The sequence below is a fragment of the Girardinichthys multiradiatus genome, chromosome 14 (genome assembly GCF_021462225.1).
Source record: "Girardinichthys multiradiatus isolate DD_20200921_A chromosome 14, DD_fGirMul_XY1, whole genome shotgun sequence".
Lineage (NCBI taxonomy): Eukaryota > Metazoa > Chordata > Actinopteri > Cyprinodontiformes > Goodeidae > Girardinichthys > Girardinichthys multiradiatus.
In genome coordinates, this window is record NC_061807.1 from 35157860 (window position 1) to 35179603 (window position 21744).

General features: G+C 39.0%; 1 protein-coding gene across 7 annotated transcripts in view; it reads left to right on the plus strand.

The window, feature by feature from the left end:
• The window catches only part of htr2cl1 (5-hydroxytryptamine (serotonin) receptor 2C, G protein-coupled-like 1), a 319756-nt gene extending 303039 nt beyond the window's left edge, over positions 1–16717 (plus strand). For all 7 annotated transcript variants that reach the window (XM_047385472.1, XM_047385466.1, XM_047385469.1 and 4 more), the window contains 4 exons: positions 8367–8530; positions 8626–8773; positions 9623–9858; positions 15954–16717. In XM_047385472.1, the coding sequence (XP_047241428.1) occupies positions 8367–8530; positions 8626–8773; positions 9623–9858; positions 15954–16523 (1118 nt within the window). In that variant the 3' untranslated portion in view covers positions 16524–16717. The remainder of the gene's footprint in view (positions 1–8366; positions 8531–8625; positions 8774–9622; positions 9859–15953) is intronic.
• Positions 16718–21744: the final 5027 nt, after the last annotated feature.

A 21744-nucleotide genomic window follows, 5' to 3' on the forward strand; every position in this document is an offset into this window, starting at 1 on the left:
GCACCTTTAGCCTCCTCTTAGAATTTACGAAAAAAAAACCACTTTCAAAGCCATTTTCATAAATCTTTTAAACACATAGTTGAAATCTTGCCACGCAGCACCTTGCCTACCTGGAGGCTTTTTTAGACCTGCTGAAATTTAACTCCAGCAGCCTACTACAGTTGTGTCATGAGACGCCACAAAGCGAACATGTCAGCTTAATGTTTATTTTGTCTGTTGTATATTCTGTGGATTTACAGAGAGCCACTCCTGCTTGGGCATTTAGCTGGTGTCACCTGGAGTAATGAAATTTGCTGGCTTTTAAGAACAAATTAAACAGCTCTGTAAGAACCTTAATATGTGAATGTAAGAAGTTACAAACTACCTTATGAAATAGCCTGAGTAGCCTATTGGGCACTTTTCTGTCATGAGGAGTTGCTTCTTAAAAATTACAGTATCAATTCACTTAGTACCCAAGGCCATCCAGATGCTTTAGATTTTATGTTATCTTCTTGTAATTTAATAAGGTATAAAGCAAGTTTTTTATGGTGAGAAGAGGCTGAGGTGAGGCTGGAGTAAGTTGAAACTGCCCTTTTAAGCACTTCTCATGACCAGTTATTTTACATGCTCCTTGAGACGGGCTGAGTGAATCATAGCCTCATCAGTCAGATCAATAGACCCTGGAGGGTATTGTGCATAAAGAATGAGTTTAGGATTCTGACAAATTCAAATAGCTTTTTGATGCTGGCTGGGGCAGCAACAGTGCCCGAGCAAATAATGTACTTTGCACTTATCTACCCTCACATTAAGCATTATCCAGCTCAAGGAATAAGATGACCTGCTGTGTAGCTATCACCTTCGAGAGTTTTAAAACTGAGGATTTTTTTTCTCAGATCAGTAGACACGTTCAACAACAACAAAAAAGAACCCCTTTTAAATCAGGCAAGGCACATTAGTCAGTGTTATTATCCGAGGTCAAAAAATCTGCTGGGCCTTGAAAGGCTTGTTCTCACTTCAGTCTTTTATCAACATTGCTCCTTAACAGCAAAAAATGCACCTTTATGAACATTCATTAAACACTAATAGATTTTAAAAACACTAATAGCATGTTGATTTTTTACAGGTGCAGCTCTCATTACCGGCTTATTGTATTATGCTGCAGTGAGTTAGGATTATTTACTTCCATTTCTAGAAAAACAGAGACTTTACAGCCTAATGGGTAAAACAACAAATGTTTCTGAGGAGATAACATTTTCTTTTCTCCCTGTTTCATTACTTGATTATGATCCACTAAGTTCTATTGCCAAACATTTAGTCTAAAGTGGTCTAATTTAACTTTAATGTGGTGTTGAAGCTGTTTTTGTTTAAACATTAATTTATATCAAATGATGAAGGGAAGCTTTAGCTAAAACTCATTAACATATTAGCATGTTTCTACATTATTGGCCTATTAGTTTTGCTAATAGGCCATTTTTACCTAAAGCTTAGCTAAATTAAATTAACAAAGCTGCTCTGACTGAAAGAGGAAAGTTTATTTTGAGCTAGCCTAATAGACAATTAACCAGTACAGCATATTATGTTTTGCTCACCAAACTATGTCAGGGCAAATGTTTTAGATTTTTATTTTTGGATCTTTGTAGACTAAATTTAGCTTTGCTAATATGCAGATACAATAGCATGCCTTCAACAACATGCTACAAATATAATACTATTGAAAATATCATACATTTACACAGTCCATTTACTTTTAGTGAATATACTGTCCTCACTAAAGTTTATTGCAGGCAACATATTTCATCTATACTAGCTTTACATCCTCTATTTCTCAGCACTTCATCCTCCAAGAAACAGGCCGTTTGGTGTGTTTGACGAGATTTAATGAGAAATATAGTTCTCTCTCTTTAAACTGTGTAAACTTTAAAATCTTCTGCAAAGAAATGGAATACAAAGTACACAATAAGTAACTTTCAAGTACAAAATGATAACCATACAAATAAAAACTACAAAGAGTGACTACGAAATAAAGGCATGTTTTATACACTTTGAGTGGATAACAATGCTGAAATGACTGTTGAAAGGGTACATTTCTACCTGCATCCAAATAATGTATCTTACAACAGTGTCAGAACCTGCTAATACATGTAAAATACATAAGAACTTATGTACGATGCCGATATTACAGAAACATATTTCCCTTAGTTAAAACTTAGTGGTAATGACATTACAAAACACCTTTAATACCAGCATTCCATGACACTGAATTTACCTGTTGTAGTTTCCCATTTTTATAGCAACGTTTTATTCAGGGGTCTGTGAATACTGAATTCTTCTAAAAAAAAACTAAATTCATAGGTACAATGAAACACAAACACAAAAGCCAATTTCGCTGGCATACTCAATTGCTATATCAAAAAGCAAAGACGGCTATAATAACAAAAGCTGATTGGTAATGGCCTTTGCAGCTTGTCAACAAAGCCATTGCCTATCTTTTATGCTTGCTCTAAAATAATTTACAGCAAAATGTTCAGTAGAGTGGTGTTTTTAAATCCACAATCTTTTAACTGTTTTCAAGCTAAATGTCTTGTGCATGTAGGCTTTGTTTATCTCATTCAGATACTCTTTAAGCCTTCTAAGTTGTGTAGAAAGACGATTGGACCAATGGATGTCTGGACAGAGCCAACTGAGCTTGATGCCAGGCTTGATCATTAAGGGATTTATATGTGAGAAGGATAATTTTTAATTTTATTCTGGATCAAACAGATGAAGGGAATGAAGGGAAGCTGAAATAGGAGAAATATGATCTCTCTTTTTAAATTTCATCAGAATTCTTGCTGCAGCATTTTGGATCAGCTGAAGACTTTTAACATGCATTTTGTGGACATCCTGATAGTAAGGAATTACAATAGTCCAGCTTTGAAGTAACAAATGCATGGACTAGTTTTTCAGCATCACTCCTGCATAGGATATTTCTAATTTTGGCAAGATTCCGGAGGTGAAAGAAGGAAATCCTAGAAACGTGTTTATTATGGGATTTAAATGACATGTCCTGGTCAAAAATAACCTGAGGTAAATTTAATGTCATCCACATTAATTGATTGACTAAGCAGTTTCTTTTCAAAGACTCGGGTCGAAAAACGACATGTCTTGTCTGGATTTAGAAGAAAAAAATTTAAACCCAACCAGGTTTTGATGTCTTCCAGACATGCCTGTAGTCTATCTAACTGGTTGGGCTCATAAGGATTTATGGATAAATAAAGCTGAGTATCATCAGCTTAACAGTTAAAATGTATCCCATGCTGCCTAGTAATTTTACCTATTGGAAGAATATATATAGTTAAAAGAATTGGCCCAAGCACTGAACCCTGTGGTACTCCACAATTAACGATGGAGGTTAAAGATGATTTATCATTTACAAGAACAAACCTGAATCTGTCAGACAAATAAGGTTTAAACCAGCCTAGTGCTGTTTCCCTGATCCCTACAGCATATTCCAGCCTTTCTAAGATAATCTTGTGATCAACTGTATCAAATGCAGCACTGAGATCTAACAGGACAAGTACAGACACAAGTCCATTATCTGAGGCCATGAGAATATTATTAGTGACTTTCAGCAGAGCTGTTTCAGTGCTATGATGAGCTCTGAAGCCTGACTGAAACTCTTCAGACAGATCATTGCTGTGTAAATGCTCACACATTAGATTAGCAACTATTTTCTCAAGAATTTTAGATAAAAACGGATGATTGGATATAGGTCTATAATTTACTAAACCATCTTGATCAAGTGAAGGTTTCTTAAGTAAAGGTTTAAATACAGCTACCTTAAAAGCCTGTGATACATATCCATTTACTGAGGATAGATTAATCATATCTAAAATGGGGCTGGTAATCAGAGGGAACACTTCCTTAAATAATTTGGTTGGGATTGGGTCTAACATACAAGTTGAAGGTGTAGATGAAGCTAATATTTTTATTTACTCAAGAAGCTCCACAGGATCAAAGCAGTCCAAACACAGAACCGGTTCTACAGTTACTTCCAATGTTGTCTCACTTGCTGAGGATGAAGTAATCGTGTTCATGAGTATGCCAGTGATTTTATTTTTAACAAAATCAATTTTGTTTAAAAAGAGTCACATAAAGTCATCACTGCTGAGAGCTAAGGGAATGGATGGCTCAACAGAGCTATGACTCTGTGTAAGTTTAGCAACTGTACTAAAGAGAAACCTAGGATTATTCTTGTTCTCTTCTATTGATGAGACGCGTTGTGCCAAATAACCAACAGAAGCGGTTTTAGTGCTTTGCAATTTGGATGACGAAAACTAAGGAATAAATATTCAAAAGAGTTGTAGCTATTAATTGGTCTGGGACTAATCAATAAATCAGACTGAAAGATGGTTGCTACTCCTCCTTGTCCAGTATTTCAAGGTATGTGAAAATTTAAATAATTAGTAGGAGTGAACACCAGCTGTACACCAACAGTTGCACCTCCAGTCACCAGTCTGTCAAGCTTCTGAAGTTTGCGGACGACACCACCCTGATCGGACTCATCTCTGATGGTGACGAGTCCGCGTACAGATGGGAGGTGGACCATCTGTTGGACTGGTGCAGCCAGAACAACCTTGAGCTCAACGCTCTAAAGACAGTGGAGATGGTTGTGGACTTCAGGCAGAACCCAGCCCCACCTGCCCCCATCACCCTCTGTGACTCCACAATTGACACTGTGGAATCTTTCCGCTTCCTGGGAACCATCATCTCCCAGGATCTCAAGTGGGAGCCAAACATCAGCTCCCTCATCAAGAAAGCCCAGCAGAGGATGTTCTTCCTGCGGCAGCTGAAGAAATTCAACCTGCCAAAGACTATGATGGTGCACTTCTACACAGCCATCATTGAGTCCATCCTCACCTCCTCCATCACCATCTGGTACGCCGCTGCTACAGCCAAGGATAAGGGCAGGCTGCAGCGTGTCATTCGGTCTGCTGAGAAGGTGATTGGCTGCAGTCTACTGTCGCTCCAGGAACTGTACACCTCCAGGACCCTGAAGCGGGCAGGGAAGATTCTGGCTGATCCCTCCCACCCCGGTCACAGACTCTTTGAGACTCTCCCCTCTGGCAGGAGGCTGCGGTCCATCCGGACCAAAACCTCACGCCACAAGAACAGTTTTTTCCCATCTGCCACCAGCCTTGTTAACAAAGCCCTCCTGCTTTACTTGCACTGCCATACTTGCACAATGATCACCTGCACTGTTGTATTGCTCTTGCATCTTATACTGCTCTATACTTACTCTCACTCACTTAAAACTGTGCACATATATTTATATTATATTGTAGATATGTTTATACTGTTTAATTTGTACTGTATTGCACCGACTACGCCAAAACAAATTCCTTGTATGTCCAAAAACGTACTTGGCAATAAAGCTTTTCTGATTCTGATTCTGAGTTGACTGATTTGTAGTAACATTTGTAACATTTGTAGTAACTCTTGCTGCTGCCAGGTTTTTGTGAGACAAAATAAATCAATCTGATTGTCACAAATCAAGTCATTAACTAACAAAGTCTTTGAAGAGAGAGTTCCTATGTTCAGTAAGCCACATAAATGGTTTTTTTTCTGTCTGACTTTTATTTGTTTTTATGAGATTTTAATGGTTTCTTCCTTTTAGATTATTTTTCAATCTATTCAATTTTGGCCATGGGCGAGACACTGTCTTAATAGGGTAATGGGTGGGTAGCAGTACAGAAGCTGCAGAGAGGAGTGTTAAACTACAACCCTGCTTCCTGGTCTGAACCCTGGGTTGTCAGAGTTTTGGAGAACTAATAAATCTGGCCAGGTTCCTGGAAAGAAGAGCTGCTCCATCCGAAGTGGGGTGGATGCTGTCTCTCCGGATCAGACCAGGTTTTCCTCAAAATGTTCCCCAATTATCAATGTAGCCCACATCATTTTCTGGACACCACCTGGACAGCCAGTGGTTGAATGACAGCATGCGGCTAAACATGTCGTCACTGGTCAGATCAAGGAGGGGACCAGAGAAAATTACGGAGTCCGAAATTGTTTTGGCAAACTTACAAACCGAAGCAACACTAACTTTGGTGACCTCCGATTGGCGTAACCGGGTGTCATTACCATCATCATGAATAGCAATCTTACTGTATTTACGCTTATCCTTGGCCAGCAGTTTCAAGTAGGATTTGATGTAATTCGTTCTGGCCCCTGGCAAAAATTTGACTATGGTCGCTGGTGTCTCTAGTGAAGCTGCCAATTACCAGAGTTGGCTTCTGAGCAGGTGTATCGCTAAGCGGGGAAAATCTGTTACAAATACAGACGGGTTGGTGGTGACCTGTGGGCTGGGATCTAGGACTATGCTTTCTACGTACTTTCACCCAGCCGGCCTGAGGCCCCTTCTGCGCAGGCTCTGCTGGAGGACTTCTACCGGGAGCCATACTCAGTGGCACCCTTGCCTCCAAAGCTACAAAAATGCTACATTTATTACACGTACCATTATTACTGAAGGAGGCAAAGGATTAACTGAACATCTGACACAGAGAGCCGGAACAGAATGGTTAGCCATGGTGAAACTAAAGCTAACGCTAAGCTAATGACCCCTTACCACTACGAGAAAAACCGTGTAAAACAAGGAGGGTCCCTAAACTTTTAGTGCAGCAACAGAAAATATGTGTTTTAATGTCCTTATGTGTTAGAATAAGTCAGAGATGTCACAGCAAATAGAAATCAGATCAAATCGAAAGAGCCTTCACACACAAAATAATTCCACCAAATGCAACAGTGAAAACAGGAAGTGATGCAATACGCTTTACGACCTCCAAAAGCTCTCAGAGCATACTGTTTAAAGCTGTGGCTGGGACTGACATTCACACCATACATGGACTTTTGAATGCTAAATATTCTGATTTTGGACCATCAGTATCATTTTGGCATCAGCAGGTAGCATAACTTTGACTTTTAAAGCATAGCACATTACTTAAAATTTCCCTCTTCTTTGTAATTTTTCACAGTTTGATTACTTATCATTGTTGGAAAGCCTCTGTTTCTGTTTTCTGTGATTGCAATAATTTTCTTATCTTTGTCATTATTGCTCAGTTGGTACAAAATTTATTTCATAAGAGGGGAGTTGTCAGTTTGATCCCTGGCCTTTGAATGAACACAGAGTCCCTCACCACATAATATCAGTTCAGATGTTTATGGTTCAGGAGCGTAATAAAATAAAACAACTGACACTTTTATGGTGCTATCACTTTTAGCAAGAATAAATTTGTTTTAAAGTTGAGTTTGTTGAAAAAGATTTTAAGAAATTGCATCTCCATTTAATATGTATTTAACAGATTTATACAGGACTGTCATAATTGAGGTATTTTGTGGTGGACCAGAGGCAGACAAGCACAGAGGAAGCAGAGTGGGATCAAACTCCAACTTTAATTTTAAGAGATAACTCACATGAAGGCGAGGTGCAGGGTGACAAGATAATCCAGTACAAAAAACCAAAAGACATCTCACGAGGACATGGAAAAGACATAACGACACCACGTGGAACAAAGGACGAAGGCAAACTTAAATACAGACAAAGGTGGACAAGAAACAATAGGGCAGGTAATCAGAGGAACAGGGAACAGGTGACACAAGGAGGCTGGGAGGCAGAGGGAACAGGTGAACCTAATACAAGTAATTAACAAGACACCGAGCAGACCTAAAACAAAACTATAAACAAAGATAAATAAAACATAAGAATCAAGAATAACATTAACTAAAGGAAACTGAGAACCTCGAGGGAATACAACAACCTAAGGCCTTAACAGAATAGGAACCAAAAGAGAACCCTGACTAAAAAATAAACAACCCTAAACAAACACTGACTGAACCAAAACTGAGGGTGAAGCAGAGGAAACGAGGACTAGAATAAAAGTAAACAATAACTAAAGGTAACCTATAAAGGAGGAAATAGAGAACAAGGATAAACAAGAGGAACAAGGATAAAGGGGACCAGAGGACTAATAACAATAATAATAATAATAATAATAATAATGAAACCATTAAAAGAACAAGAGAGCAACGCCAAGGGAACAAAAAGGTGAGAGAACACACTGGGGGTCAGAAGAAAACTAGGACTGTAGAAAAAAACAGAAAACATAAATACAAAACCATAAACAAGAAACCACAACTAACATGAATACAAAACACAACTAAGAACATCTAACTAAAAGGTAAACAAAAACACAAAACCACAAACAAAGTCCAAAACATCACATCCTGACACAGACGGTCAACAGCAGCCTCTTTAGTCTCATGTGATCGATTTGGAAAAAAGCCAAGTAACTTAAAATTAGTTTGTAGTAAATAGTGAGAAAATATCTACTTCCTGCTCTCTTCCTTCTCTTTAGGCGTGTCAATGCCCATTCCAGTGATTGGTCTCCACAACGAGGACAAGGTCTTTGTCAATGGCAGCTGTGTCCTCAACGAGGAGCACTTCATGCTGATTGGTTCTTTTGTGGCCTTCTTCATCCCCCTTGTCATAATGGTGGTGACTTACTGCCTCACCATACAGGTAGCCTTTCAGAGCCTAAGCTTATAACTGTAGGCCTGGAAACCCACATTCATTTACTCTGTTTTCTCCTCATCCTTCCATCCTATCATCCACAGGTGCTCCAGAGACAGGCTACAGTCTTCCTGTATGAAGCAAAGTCTTCTTCCCAGCAGCCTTTGAGCACACCCGCAATCACACTGCAGCCTCCACCGAGCCCATTCAACCTTCCACAGATCAATACACTTGCTCCTCCAGACTCACAAGGTAACCACTGATCAGGATGCAAAATCTGTATGTAGATCATTGGATATTTAACTGTTTAACATTTTCTCATGTTACAACCAAAAGCCTTAATGTATTTTATGTGACAGAACAACATAAGATAGCACATAATTATGAAATGGATGGCAAATGGTTTTTTGTGTTTTTTTTTTCTACTAATAACAATTTGGAAAGCGTGGCCTGTATTTGTATTTTTACTTCTTGGTCTAAAGAAACCAAAGCTGATTTGATATATTGTCTTTGCAGCACTAGTGGCCTTTATTTTTGTTATTCTTCCAAAGAAGGCAGACAGGAAGTGGGGTGGAGAGAGGGGGAAGACACGCAGCATAGCATTGAACCCATATATGCAAGCCTTAGTTCTCCATAGTATCTCTCACTCTACCGCTACACCACTTGCCGCCCCCAAAAAGCGGAAGTTTTTGGCCAATATGCAAAATGCTATGTGTGGAAATAAACCAACACTGCACATCACCCTCAGTACACCATCCCCATGGTGAAATATGGTGCAGGCAGCATCATTCTGTCGGTATGCTTTTCTTCAGCAAGAAATCTTGTAAGAGTTTGTTGGAAGATGGCTGTAGCTAAATACAAGACGTCACAATATCAAAACATCTTAGAGGCTGCAAAAGACAAGACTGGGATCAAAGTTCACTATATAGAAGGACAAAGACCCTAAACATTCAGCCAGTGCTACATATTAGGGTGTCAGAATGGCCCATTCAAAGTCCGAATTTGATTTTCAACCAAAATGTAAGTTTTCTTTAAGAATTGTATTTTTTAAAAGATTGCATGCATAGTTTTACTTTTTTTCTTCCCTTTTTTCTTGGACAGAACTTAAGCCCCCACCTTTCCAGAGCAGACGAAACACCCTGAGCTGCCTGAAAGGCCCAGAGCCCACCCTTCTGCTCACTGCTTCCACCTCAGACAGCCTTAGCATCATTCCTAGCTCCGAGGCCGCATCGCAGCTCAGCTCTCCTGCCACCGGGCCGGGCCGAACTGATGCATCAGGTTGCCACGGGAGACGAGGAATGATGCAGGCCATAAAAAATGAGAAGCGGGCCTCCAAGGTAAGAAGGGAAACTACAGCCAGGCCAGAAGGTTGGCAGCCTAATAAATACAAATTAATACCTTTGTGTATTTTGCTGCTCCTTGTTGTACACACAAACTAGTAATATATATGAAGAGAATCTAGACTGAGTTTTTCTTTTGCCACAAAACCAGAACTGATCCATTATAAGCCACAATACTTTTAAAGTTCTGCTGAATCCTTATGAATCATTGAAGTTGGTAAGAGTTGAAACCTCCATCTATTTGCACAGGATTTGGGTTTGGGATGGGGCTGCTTCCCTTAGTTCCCAGTTGGAACTGCAGAATATGCCACCTTAACTTAACAGTGAATGAATTTTCCCACATCTCCCTGGAAAAGTCATCAAGAACAATGGCATCAGAGGTGCACCATACAGGTTCTTGGTCAATTTCCAATGTCCTTTACTTGTAATGTATTTTCATTAATTATTCATATTAAAAATAAAGCTGCTGACGCACTAGGTGTCAGAGCAAACACTTGCTGTAAAACTAAGTTTTGCCAATTAGTGATTAGTACAGTTAGCAGCGGTACTGCTGCTAACTTTCAAACAGGTCTCTCTGTGTATTCCCAAAAGAATACCGACCTTTACCTTGACTTGGAGGTTTCCAAAAGATTGCAAACAGTTTAAAATCCAGCATGTTCCATAACAAAAGTAGGTTCTAAGCTAAAAGAAGATGAAAACAAAACAACTTTGCTTTAAACCATTTAACCTTCTTGTATTCTGCAAAACATCTTATACTGAAATGTAGCATACTGAAGGAACAGCCAACCTGCCTTCATGTGAAACAGTTTTCTATTAAATAGCTTTTTTCACCTTTTGTTTTCCATCTGACTTAATTGTATTTAAACATTTCACGAATACTGAAAATGGTTAATCTTGATTCTTCCCCAAAATAAGGAGTGTTGTTGTTGTTATCAAACCTGGAAGCGGTGTGTTCACTCATCGAAAAAGCATAAAATGTTTGCAGGTCTAGCCTGGTCAAAGCTGTGTGTGTGTGTGTGTGTGTGTGTGTGTGTGTGTGTGTGTGTGTGTGTGTGTGTGTGTTGGTATGGTTATATAGTTGATATTTAAGTATACTGTGTTGTGCGTATGAGGCTAGTGAACTCTGGTCAGTGAGTCCACTAACGAGCTCATCTCTGGGTTCTGCGAGCCCTTCTCTGTCTAAGGAGCCATCGGCCATGGTAATCAGGCATGGTTTTAGATGAGAAACTGGGGTCATTCTAGTATATTATAAATATTATCATTTTTTAAATATTTAACTAGTTTCCTAGACAAAAACATTATATTTAGCAATAATATACTATTTTTATTTTAACAACACAAGGAATGCACATTAAACCAGGTGATTATCTCTCCCTCCTCATTATTCTGAGTTCATGTAGTTCTTGGCTCATTCAGATTCCCTGTAACTGAAGCCTTTATTTTTTCATGAGGAACTTTCATATTTCCAAATTGAGTATACAAACACACCTAAGCCTATGTTTACAGATCACAATAATAAATCAGCAAAACAACTCATAACTTGCTCTGAAAATATAAACAATAGGACAACAATTAATTCTAAAACATCTTACTTTGGACAAACCCCTGTTGACACTGTAGTGCTCTACCGTACCAAATTAAGCAGTGCTTCAGAAGGAGTTTCCTTTAATCATCCTATTAGGATTTTTCCCCTCTCTCTCCCTCCCACCACAGCTGTGCTCTTGTCTTGTCTTGTTTGTTAATAAAAGCTTGGTTTATTTTGCATTTGGGTCTTCATCTTTAGTACAACAAAACACATCCCAGCCCTTTAACTATTCTGTTTACAGAATAGTTAAAGTTGCTATTTCTGGTAACAGTGGGTCCATCAACAAACTGGACCTCATAGATTAAAAATAGGATGTCATTAAAGTTCACGTAAATGTAAAAGTAGACAGATAAATACTTTATGCAGTATTGTGTATTAGTGTCATATCATCTTAAAGTAAGTTAATCACACATGTCCAGGGCTTGACATTAACACCCACCGACCCGCCAAATGCGGGTGAATTTTTGCAGTGGCGGGTAACACAGCCACTCCGACTAGCCACTTTGGCGGGTTGAATTATATATACAGTTTTTAATTGTAGTTTTCTCAAATGGGATCTGAAATAATAAGCAAGTTGAAATGCGACACTACGACACTTCAACTCCAATGAGCCCCGCCTGCCTACAGTGTTTGCTCTCTGGTCTGTTCATGACCGATGTCGCTTTAGACAGGCGGTCCAGTGTGGAGAACACAGTTGTGTCGCGGTGGGGGCGGTAATGTGGCAAAATGTAATGTGTACAGTTTCTACGTTGTACACTGCACATTTTCATATAAAGGGACCTTTACATACGCGGAGGTTTTCTGAATAGCCCCGGACTTCTTGATAGAAGAAATTTAGAAGTATTAAAAAAGATGCAGCCACAAAATGGTATTGGACTTCACATTTTTATTTAAAAACAATCAACTTTTTTTTTCAATTGTGTTCCACATGGTCACCTCCCACTCCACCTAACCTGACGATGAGTTAAAAGGAGAAACAAAAAATACTCATTTGCGCACTTGCTGCACCGCGAATGCGCAACTACGTGCACAGGCAGAGACGGACTCCATTCTGGAGAAGTCCAGAACGGCAGTTCACTCCTGGTCGATCTGCCTCCTTCATTACCCGAAGAGTTACACTGAGCGCCTCAAACAGGGTTCATTTTAGAGCAACCGCGGGGCCAACCAGAGAGTGGGAGGCTGGTGTGTGTGTGTTCAGGAATAGGTGGAAGTAGAGTGGTATAACCCAGGCTGAAGATAGTGGTAAATCTACACATGCTGGATTTGCATCATGATGTGAAAATATCTGGTCCTTTACTTCAGTCACAATAAAAGCATTTAATCCTAACGTAGCTGATCACATTGAAAGGTCCTTTAGATCATCACATTGCATCTCATTGCTGCAGCCAGTCCTATAGTCTAGTTCTACATGTAGACAGAAAAAGTGTTGCTCAATAAACCAGGAAAATATCTCCTGGTTCCACTAAGACATAGTAGAAAGTACAAAAATAAGCCTCCCTCTTCTCTTTCATATCTTCTGTACTGATTCTAAACATACAACTCTGGTTTTAAAGATGCAGTATAATTAAGAAATAAATCATAGCAATTAATTACAGGTGGACCATTTATTAGTCAACTATTTTATTTTTCTGAATTAGACATGTAATATTGTATAAACTAAACTAATTAAACAAGGATACAGTTTTACTGAAGGTGAGACATACATACCATATGTGTACAGTTATTAATAACTGTAATATTAGTTCTGATAAGGTCCAGGATGAGGCTCTATGCTATATTTTAAACCCCACAACTTAACACAATGTCCTATCAGAAAGTGTTTAATAGTAAGAACTGCACTAATGTCTCACATGCTCAGTCAGAACAACAAACTGTGTTGTAAAATGTTCATTTATTATTTTTGGCAAGCCAAATTTCTTCAGAAGTGGAATGAAGGGCTGAAAAGATGGTGGTAAAAGAGAACAGGTTCATAAAAGAAGGAACAATTTTAATGAAATGTTTCAAAAGCTCTTGACATAATTAAAGTAAATAAATGTGTTTTTGGATTTTACCATTTGACTAAGATTTAATAAAAATCTACTTTATACCAGTTTCCTTTTTTGAAATGTAAGCTGTTAAATGGACTGAACTTATATAGCGCTTTTCCAGTCATACAGACCGCTCAAAGCACTTTACACTAGCACCACATTCACCCAATCGCACTCACTAACACTCACACATTCATACACCGATACGCAGATCAGTAGGCAACTTGAGGTTAAGTGCCTTGACCAGGGGCACATCAACATATGGCAGGAGGAAGCTGGATTTGAACCCACAACCTTCTGATTGCAAGATGACTACTCTTCCTACTGAGCCACAGTCACATTAAGACAATGGAGCCTTAGGAGTGGAACACTTTGATGAGAATGTAATGTTTAAAAAGGTAATTTATATAGATGACAAAAGAAGCACATTAATCTGGCCCATAGTAAACATCTCTGAGTTTAAGAAAAAGTTTTGTCATCAAAAATTCAGATTACGTTTTTTTCTAAATACCTCAAAATGTGTCATTATTTGCTTCAGCAAAATGGTTTTTCATCAGGCCTCAACTTCTTATCCTTCATTCAGCTTCTAACAAAAATAAAAAAAACAAGTAAAATTATTGTAAACCTTTTTTGTTTGATTCACAATAATTTACATTCAGTCTAAAACCAGCCGAGACAGAGAACTGGTACAATATGTCCTATGTTATTTTAACCTTAAATTACTTATAAACTGTCTTATGGAAATATAAATATTTTGGGTTTGGGCTAAAGCCCCCAATGTTTTTAGACCCTAAAAACACCCCTGCACAGAACCTTATCAGAGCTGAATGCTTGATAATGACCTGAAGTGGTAAATATTTTATGTAGTCTTGATATGATTGTGTAAAAGGGTCATTTACATTTAAAAATGTTAATCAGAATCAGCTTTATTGCCAAGTTCGTGCATACAAACAAGGAATTTGACTCCGGTACATCTTTGCTCTTTTGTTCTGTTTTTGCATTACAGAATATACAAATTTACAATTTACAATTTAAAATGTACAATATATACATATCTAATAAAAAGGTGCATTTGCAACATCTAGTTCAAGTAAACTTTAGCACGCTATAGTCAGCTTTAATCATATTAATTATAAATTCTCAACAACAACATTGTGGCTGGTGAAAATGCTGAGTGCCTAACTTTGAAAAACAACCAGCCACATTGGCCGGTGAGCAAAAAAGTTAATGTCAAGCCCTGCACATGTCTGTTGCATACAGACATGCTGTGAAACACCAACTATTTAAATAGTTTTCTTTGGATACCTTTCAAAGCAACTGATTACAATCATGGTTTAATTTTGGACTATGCCCTGTTTGTGTTGTGGTTCTAATAGAAGATCTATGTTAGAGTTGTGGTTTCTCTAATGAAGTATGATTTAACAGTTGAAACTAACCAAACCAAGATAAAACAAAGGAAAAGATTAAATGGCATGACATCTTAAAGCCTCAGAATAAAAGCTGTTTTGTCAAGTAAAACTGATAAAGATTTAAGTTTATTGGCTTCAATGTAAAATATCTGCTGTAGTGTGAAAAGCTAAAAACAAAAAAATCCAGTTAATAAAAAAAACCTTGAGGTTCTGCAGTCACAATTCTTTCTGTATGTTGAAGCCGTCACTGTCACTGAATATATTTGTCTCTCTGTGAAACCTGGATAAGGTGAATTTTTCTGACGCAGACCTTTCCTAACAGCAAATTAAAAAATTTTCCTCCAGAATATTCAGAGAAGTTCATGTCACATGCTATCAAATCCAATTAGGCACTTTGAGAAACGTCAAAAAGCTTGGAGTGCTGCCAGAGTCATCGAGAGCAGTTCAACTAAATTCAAATCCATCTTTAATGACAAAGGAACGGTTCATAAACCTACACCAAAGAGGCATAACATTATGGCCACTGAGAGGTGGAGGGAAAAAATCTTTAATCTCTTCATCATGGCAAGTCAACTTGAATCCTCAAAGTTCAGTGTTAGAAGCAAAAAACATGGGTGTGAGAATTTTAGTGGGTTTGACAAGGGCCAAACTGGGATTGCTAGGGGACTGGGTCAGATAATTCTTGTGTGGTGTTCCTAGTTTGCAAGGGTCACTATCGATCAGGAGTGAATCAACGAAGGAACAGTAGTGAGCTGGCGATAGTCAGAGTCAAGGTTTATTGATGCACGTGTGGAAAGAAGGCTAGCCCGTGTGGACCAATGAAACAGAAGCTGAAAAGTTAATTCTGGTTGTCATAGAAAGTGGACAAAACACGGTTCATCACAATTTATGTTCCATACTGACCCCTGTCCACTGACAAAATGGGCATGCGACTGATAAATCATGGCACATGTATATTACTTACCTGAAGGAACCTATAGAACACATGAAAATGTACCTTCTATTCGTATGTTATAGCCCTATTTGTTTCTTTCCTTAAAATGTTAACTTCTTTCCTTTCTTTTCCCCTAGGTCCTTGGAATTGTCTTCTTCCTCTTCCTTGTCATGTGGTGTCCATTCTTCATCACCAATGTCACTTTTGTCTTGTGCCGTGACTCGTGCAATGAGTCACTGCTTCATGATCTCCTAAATGTCTTTGTCTGGGTGGGTTACATCTCCTCCGGGGTCAACCCTCTGGTCTACACCCTCTTTAATAAGACCTACCGGAGAGCCTTCTCCAACTACATAAGGTGCCAGTACAAAGTCGGGGCCAATGCGGTAGGACAAGGCGGAAAATCCTTCCTCACGCCCCAGCAGTGCCCATCACATGCCGTTACCCCTCTGCTGACGAGCAGCCATGATAAAGCTGGGGTGGACCGCAACAGTAACTGTCGCAATGGCAGCAGGGGAGATAATGGGAGGATGACGGTGGACCCGGAGGACACAACAGATGATGGGACGCAAATCGGATTAGTGTCACAGAGCCTGTCGGAATGCCACAACGCTGGCATGCTTTCAGAGACGGAGCCAGAAACGGAGATTGAGCAGGAGCTGTCGCTCCTCAGCTACCCTTCCCCCAGAGAACACACAAGCAGCGTGTGACTGCATGCTCACCCTTGTTCAGTCTTCATTTTGAACATGGCTGAGCTTTTTTACCTTGGGGCTTTTGTTCGGAGAGTCACTGAAGTGCACTACTTTATCCACATGTCAAAGAAGAGTGTTGAAGAAAAACCGACATTCCAAATTTTCTGTTGTTAGTTTTGCCAAAATATTAGGTTTCATACCATAAATGTCACTCTCAGGTTTCAGCCTGTATGTTGATGTGCTCATCAACCAAACCATCTGTTGCAGTAGGTTTTGAGGTATTGACCGAGGCAGGGACAAAGTGAAGTGGAACTCACTGTTTACCTGGTATGAAGTCAAGCGGCCCCTCACGGGGTCCTACTGATGCAGGTTACAGAGCCAAGCACCGAACACACTGCCCCTGGAGTCAAACTGTGACTTCAAGCCCTCACTGAGAGTGAAGACACAGTCCGATCTCGACACAGAAAAATTTGACCAAAACCCCGTCTGAAACAGTCAACCTTGACTGACTGAACCTTTTCACACTCTTTAGCTGACAAAAATGGGAGATCTCTACAAAGGAAACTTTTTAAGATTGCAGTGAAAGTTTTCCTGAGAGGACAGAGATAAAGGAATGTACAACCACCTCTGGGCTCTGATGAACCCACAGTGCCATCTAGTGGTTATGGAAATATCCTTGGTTGACCAAAGTAGATAAAAGAGCTAAGATCAAAGAAAAAAGGCACAGTCCTTTCACCTTTACTGCTTCTGTTGTCAAATACAACTACTTTGGAGACTCACAGCTTCCAAATGTTTTTACTGAAATCTGCCAATAAAGTTTAAACTAAAACAAAAAAAAAATGTTTTTGATACAATGCACAACTCTTTTACAGATTGTCTTTAAGAGGAACAAAGCATATGATTTTTTTTACACTAGTCAATCAAAATAGTCATCAATTTTATCAAATAATTATAAATTGTAATGTTTATAAGTTCGTGTTGCAAGATCTTCCTTTGTTTTACATTCTAGAACATGAGCATGTGAACTGACAAACTTAGTACAAAAGTACAAGCAAGTACAAGTTGAAAAAGAACACTTTCTGTCTGCTTACACCATGAAATGGACATTTGTGCTTCATTTCAGATAGGACATAGGTCAAAATACTGAAACTATGTTGGCTGTGCTCTATAGGGAGAAAATCCCCAAATGAGGATTAAAAATCTGCTTCATATACAGTGCCTTTCAAAAGTATTTACACCCCTTGAACTGTCCCACATATTTTAACTTTACAACCTTAAAGTATAGTATATTTTACTGGGATTTTATATGATAGACCAACACAAAGTAGCACACAATCATGAAATGAAAGTGAAGGGATGAATAGTTTTTGAGCATTTCTTTGCACATAAATATCTGAAACCGTGTTTTGCATTTCTATGCACTTCTGTTTTTTCTGATAACCCTGGATAAAATCCATTACAATCAATCCCTTCAGAAGTCACCTAATTAGAAAAGTGTCCACATATGCATAACTTTATCTCAGTCTAAATGCAGCTGTTCTGTAAAGGCTTTAGAGATGGGGAACTTGAAGAAACAAACAACATCATCATCACCAAGTAACACAAAAACATCAGCGATACAGTGGTGGAGTCTACAGCATAAGCATACAGCCATAGCTGAATTGTTTAGATCAAAGTAAATTCATGTATTGGACTGGCCCAGTCAAAGTCCAGACCTACATCCAATTGAGAATCTCTGGCAAGACTTAAAAAATGATTTCAAAGACACTCTTCATCCAGTCAAACTGACTTTGAGCTGTTTTGCAAGCAAGAACATACAAAATGTACAGTCTCTAGATCCACAAAAGTGGCTCTAAACATTTTAAATTCTTATACATTTTGAAAACAAGAAATCATTTTCTGTCCACATCATACATTGACCTTTTTGAATGTAACTAGACAAAATGTAAAAAAGAAGATGTATGAATACTTTTGCATGGCACTGTACCTATATGACCAGTTTTAAGCCTTCTCTAAAGGACAAATGAAGCGAGCTTCTGTGTCTCCTTTTTTTTCAGAAATTCTTCAGCTGCAGGACTTTATCATGCTGCAAGCCAAACACTGAACGCCAATGAAATAAAACGGGAACACTGACAAGTTTGCATGTTTATCAGCTTTGGTTGGAAATAAATAATTTAAAACGAAATAATCAGATGATCAAAGCGCTATGGTTACATGTTCTCTCTGATGATGGTATTTAAAATGAAAAAGCCTGGCAGAATTGCAGTTTTGACAGGCAACCTGATGATCAAACCCTCTAATTCAGACTGTCTTATCTGACAGTGAGCAGAAAGAGCAAATACAGGTCCTTCTCAAAATATTAGCATATTGTGATAAAGTTAATTATTTTCCATAATGTAATGATGAAAATTTAACATTCATATATTTTAGATTCATTGCACACTAACTGAAATATTTCAGGTCTTTTATTGTCTTAATACGGATGATTTTGGCATACAGCTCATGAAAACCCAAAATTCCTATCTCACAAAATTAGCATATCATTAAAAGGGTCTCTAAACGAGCTATGAACCTAATCATCTGAATCAACGAGTTAACTCTAAACACCTGCAAAAGATTCCTGAGGCCTTTAAAACTCCCAGCCTGGTTCATCACTCAAAACCCCAATCATGGGTAAGACTGCCGACCTGACTGCTGTCCAGAAGGCCACTATTGACACCCTCAAGCAAGAGGGTAAGACACAGAAAGAAATTTCTGAACGAATAGGCTGTTCCCAGAGTGCTGTATCAAGGCACCTCAGTGGGAAGTCTGTGGAAAGGAAAAAGTGTGGCAGAAAACGCTGCATAACAGGTGACCGGACCCTGAGGAAGATTGTGGATAAGGGCCGATTCCAGACCTTGGGGGACCTGCGGAAGCAGTGGACTGAGTCTGGAGTAGAAACATCCAGAGCCACCGCGCACAGGCGTGTGCAGGAAATGGGCTACAGGTGCCGCATTCCCCAGGTCAAGCCACTTTTGAACCAGAAACAGCGGCAGAAGCGCCTGACCTGGGCTACAGAGAAGCAGCACTGGACTGTTGCTCAGTGGTCCAAAGTACTTTTTTCGGATGAAAGCAAATTCTGCATGTCATTCGGAAATCAAGGTGCCAGAGTCTGGAGGAAGACTGGGGAGAAGGAAATGCCAAAATGCCAGAAGTCCAGTGTCAAGTACCCACAGTCAGTGATGGTCTGGGGTGCCGTGTTGGCTGCTGGTGTTGGTCCACTGTGTTTTATCAAGGGCAGGGTCAATGCAGCTAGCTATCAGGAGATTTTGGAGCACTTCATGCTTCCATCTGCTGAAAAGCTTTATGGAGATGAAGAGTTCATTTTTCAGCACGACCTGGCACCTGCTCACAGTGCCAAAACCACTGGTAAATGGTTTACTGACCATGGTATCACTGTGCTCAATTGGGCTGCCAACTCTCCTGACCTGAACCCCATAGAGAATCTGTGGGATATTGTGAAGAGAACGTTGAGAGACTCAAGACCCAACACTCTGGATGAGCTAAAGGCCGCTATCGAAGCATCCTGGGCCTCCATAAGACCTCAGCAGTGCCACAGGCTGATTGCCTCCATGCCACGCCACATTGAAGCAGTCATTTCTGCCAAAGGATTCCCGACCAAGTATTGAGTGCATAACTGTACATGATTATTTGAAGGTTGACGTTTTTTGTATTAAAAACACTTTTCTTTTATTGGTCGGATGAAATATGCTAATTTTGTGAGATAGGAATTTTGGGTTTTCATGAGCTGTATGCCAAAATCATCCATATTAAGACAATAAAAGACCTGAAATATTTCAGTTAGTGTGCAATGAATCTAAAATATATGAATGTTAAATTTTCATCATTACATTATGGAAAATAATGAACTTTATCACAATATGCTAATATTTTGAGAAGGACCTGTATGTTTTGAATTTCAACAAGGTGAGGCACAGAACTTCAACATGCTTCGATCAACCCATAACTCAACAACTTGCTAAATTTATAGTCTTGTCATTCAGAACCAGTTCCCCCTAACAGCACTACCACCTGATTTACTTTTCAACCACATCTTCCAGGCATAACTTAAGTGCTTGGGAAGTTGCTTTTTAAACTTAAAGTTTCTGAAATGAACCAGCGAAAGTGTCAGGTTGAGGAAAGTAAGTAACGCTAACATTCAAGAGATCATCAAATACTTTACTTTTAATAGTAATGTTAACGCTCATGAATTTTTGACTGAGTCAAATTAACTACAGAGGTTTTCCATATTTTGATTAGGATTACTATACCAACAAAACGGTCAGAGACTGCATACCTCACCCACCCAACATTGGGTCACTGACGTCATAGAAAAAGAATCCTGGATCCAGATCATGATCCAGATCACCATCAAAATGTACTGGATTCTTCAATGAGCTAAGACACACTTGTGGTGAAAAACATCATTAGAATTAGTCTGTAACTTTTTCGATCAAGATGCTAACAGACAGACAGATAGACAGTCTCAACTGAAAACATAATCTCCTTGGCAAAGATAATGAAAGAGCACTGAACAGTTTGGGCATTCCAACAAATCTGAGTTATAAGATAGCAGAGCATAACACAGTTCTGACTTATGGCTGTAGTCGGATATTTGCGTAAGCTATTTACGGGCATGAATTTCAATGGTTTTAGAACAGGGATTTCATGTTGATTTTTTTCCAATCCAAACAGGGAAAAATTATGTTCACAGGTTCATATATCTCTACTGATCTTTGGTCAAATGTAAAATTGCAAATTCAAGATCAAATGCATTTTGTACCCATCAACAAGCTTCTGGCATAATTCTGGCTAGATATTTGACTTCTTCCAGGTAGAATTTGTCCATTTAAAGTGCCTGGGTTCTTGCTGTGGACCCAACATATCCAACTGGTTCCTCATCCTCGTCTCTTGCAGCAAATGCGGGTATAAATGACATGTGGGAACATCAACTTTTACATCTTTAACTGGCTAATATCATCATATCAGTGCTTTCATCTTTTAAAAAATTGAGGGGATGACCTGAAAAAAATGGACTCCAATGTTAGACAAGAAAATGTAATCTAAAATATAATGCAATATTGATCTGGCATTTTCTGTGATTTTAAATCAGTGAGAGCACACTAGTGGTGTATTAGACTATTTTTAAGTGGTTATGGTTTGTTGTAGGTTGAGAAAGGTAGTCAGAGATGGAAAGACT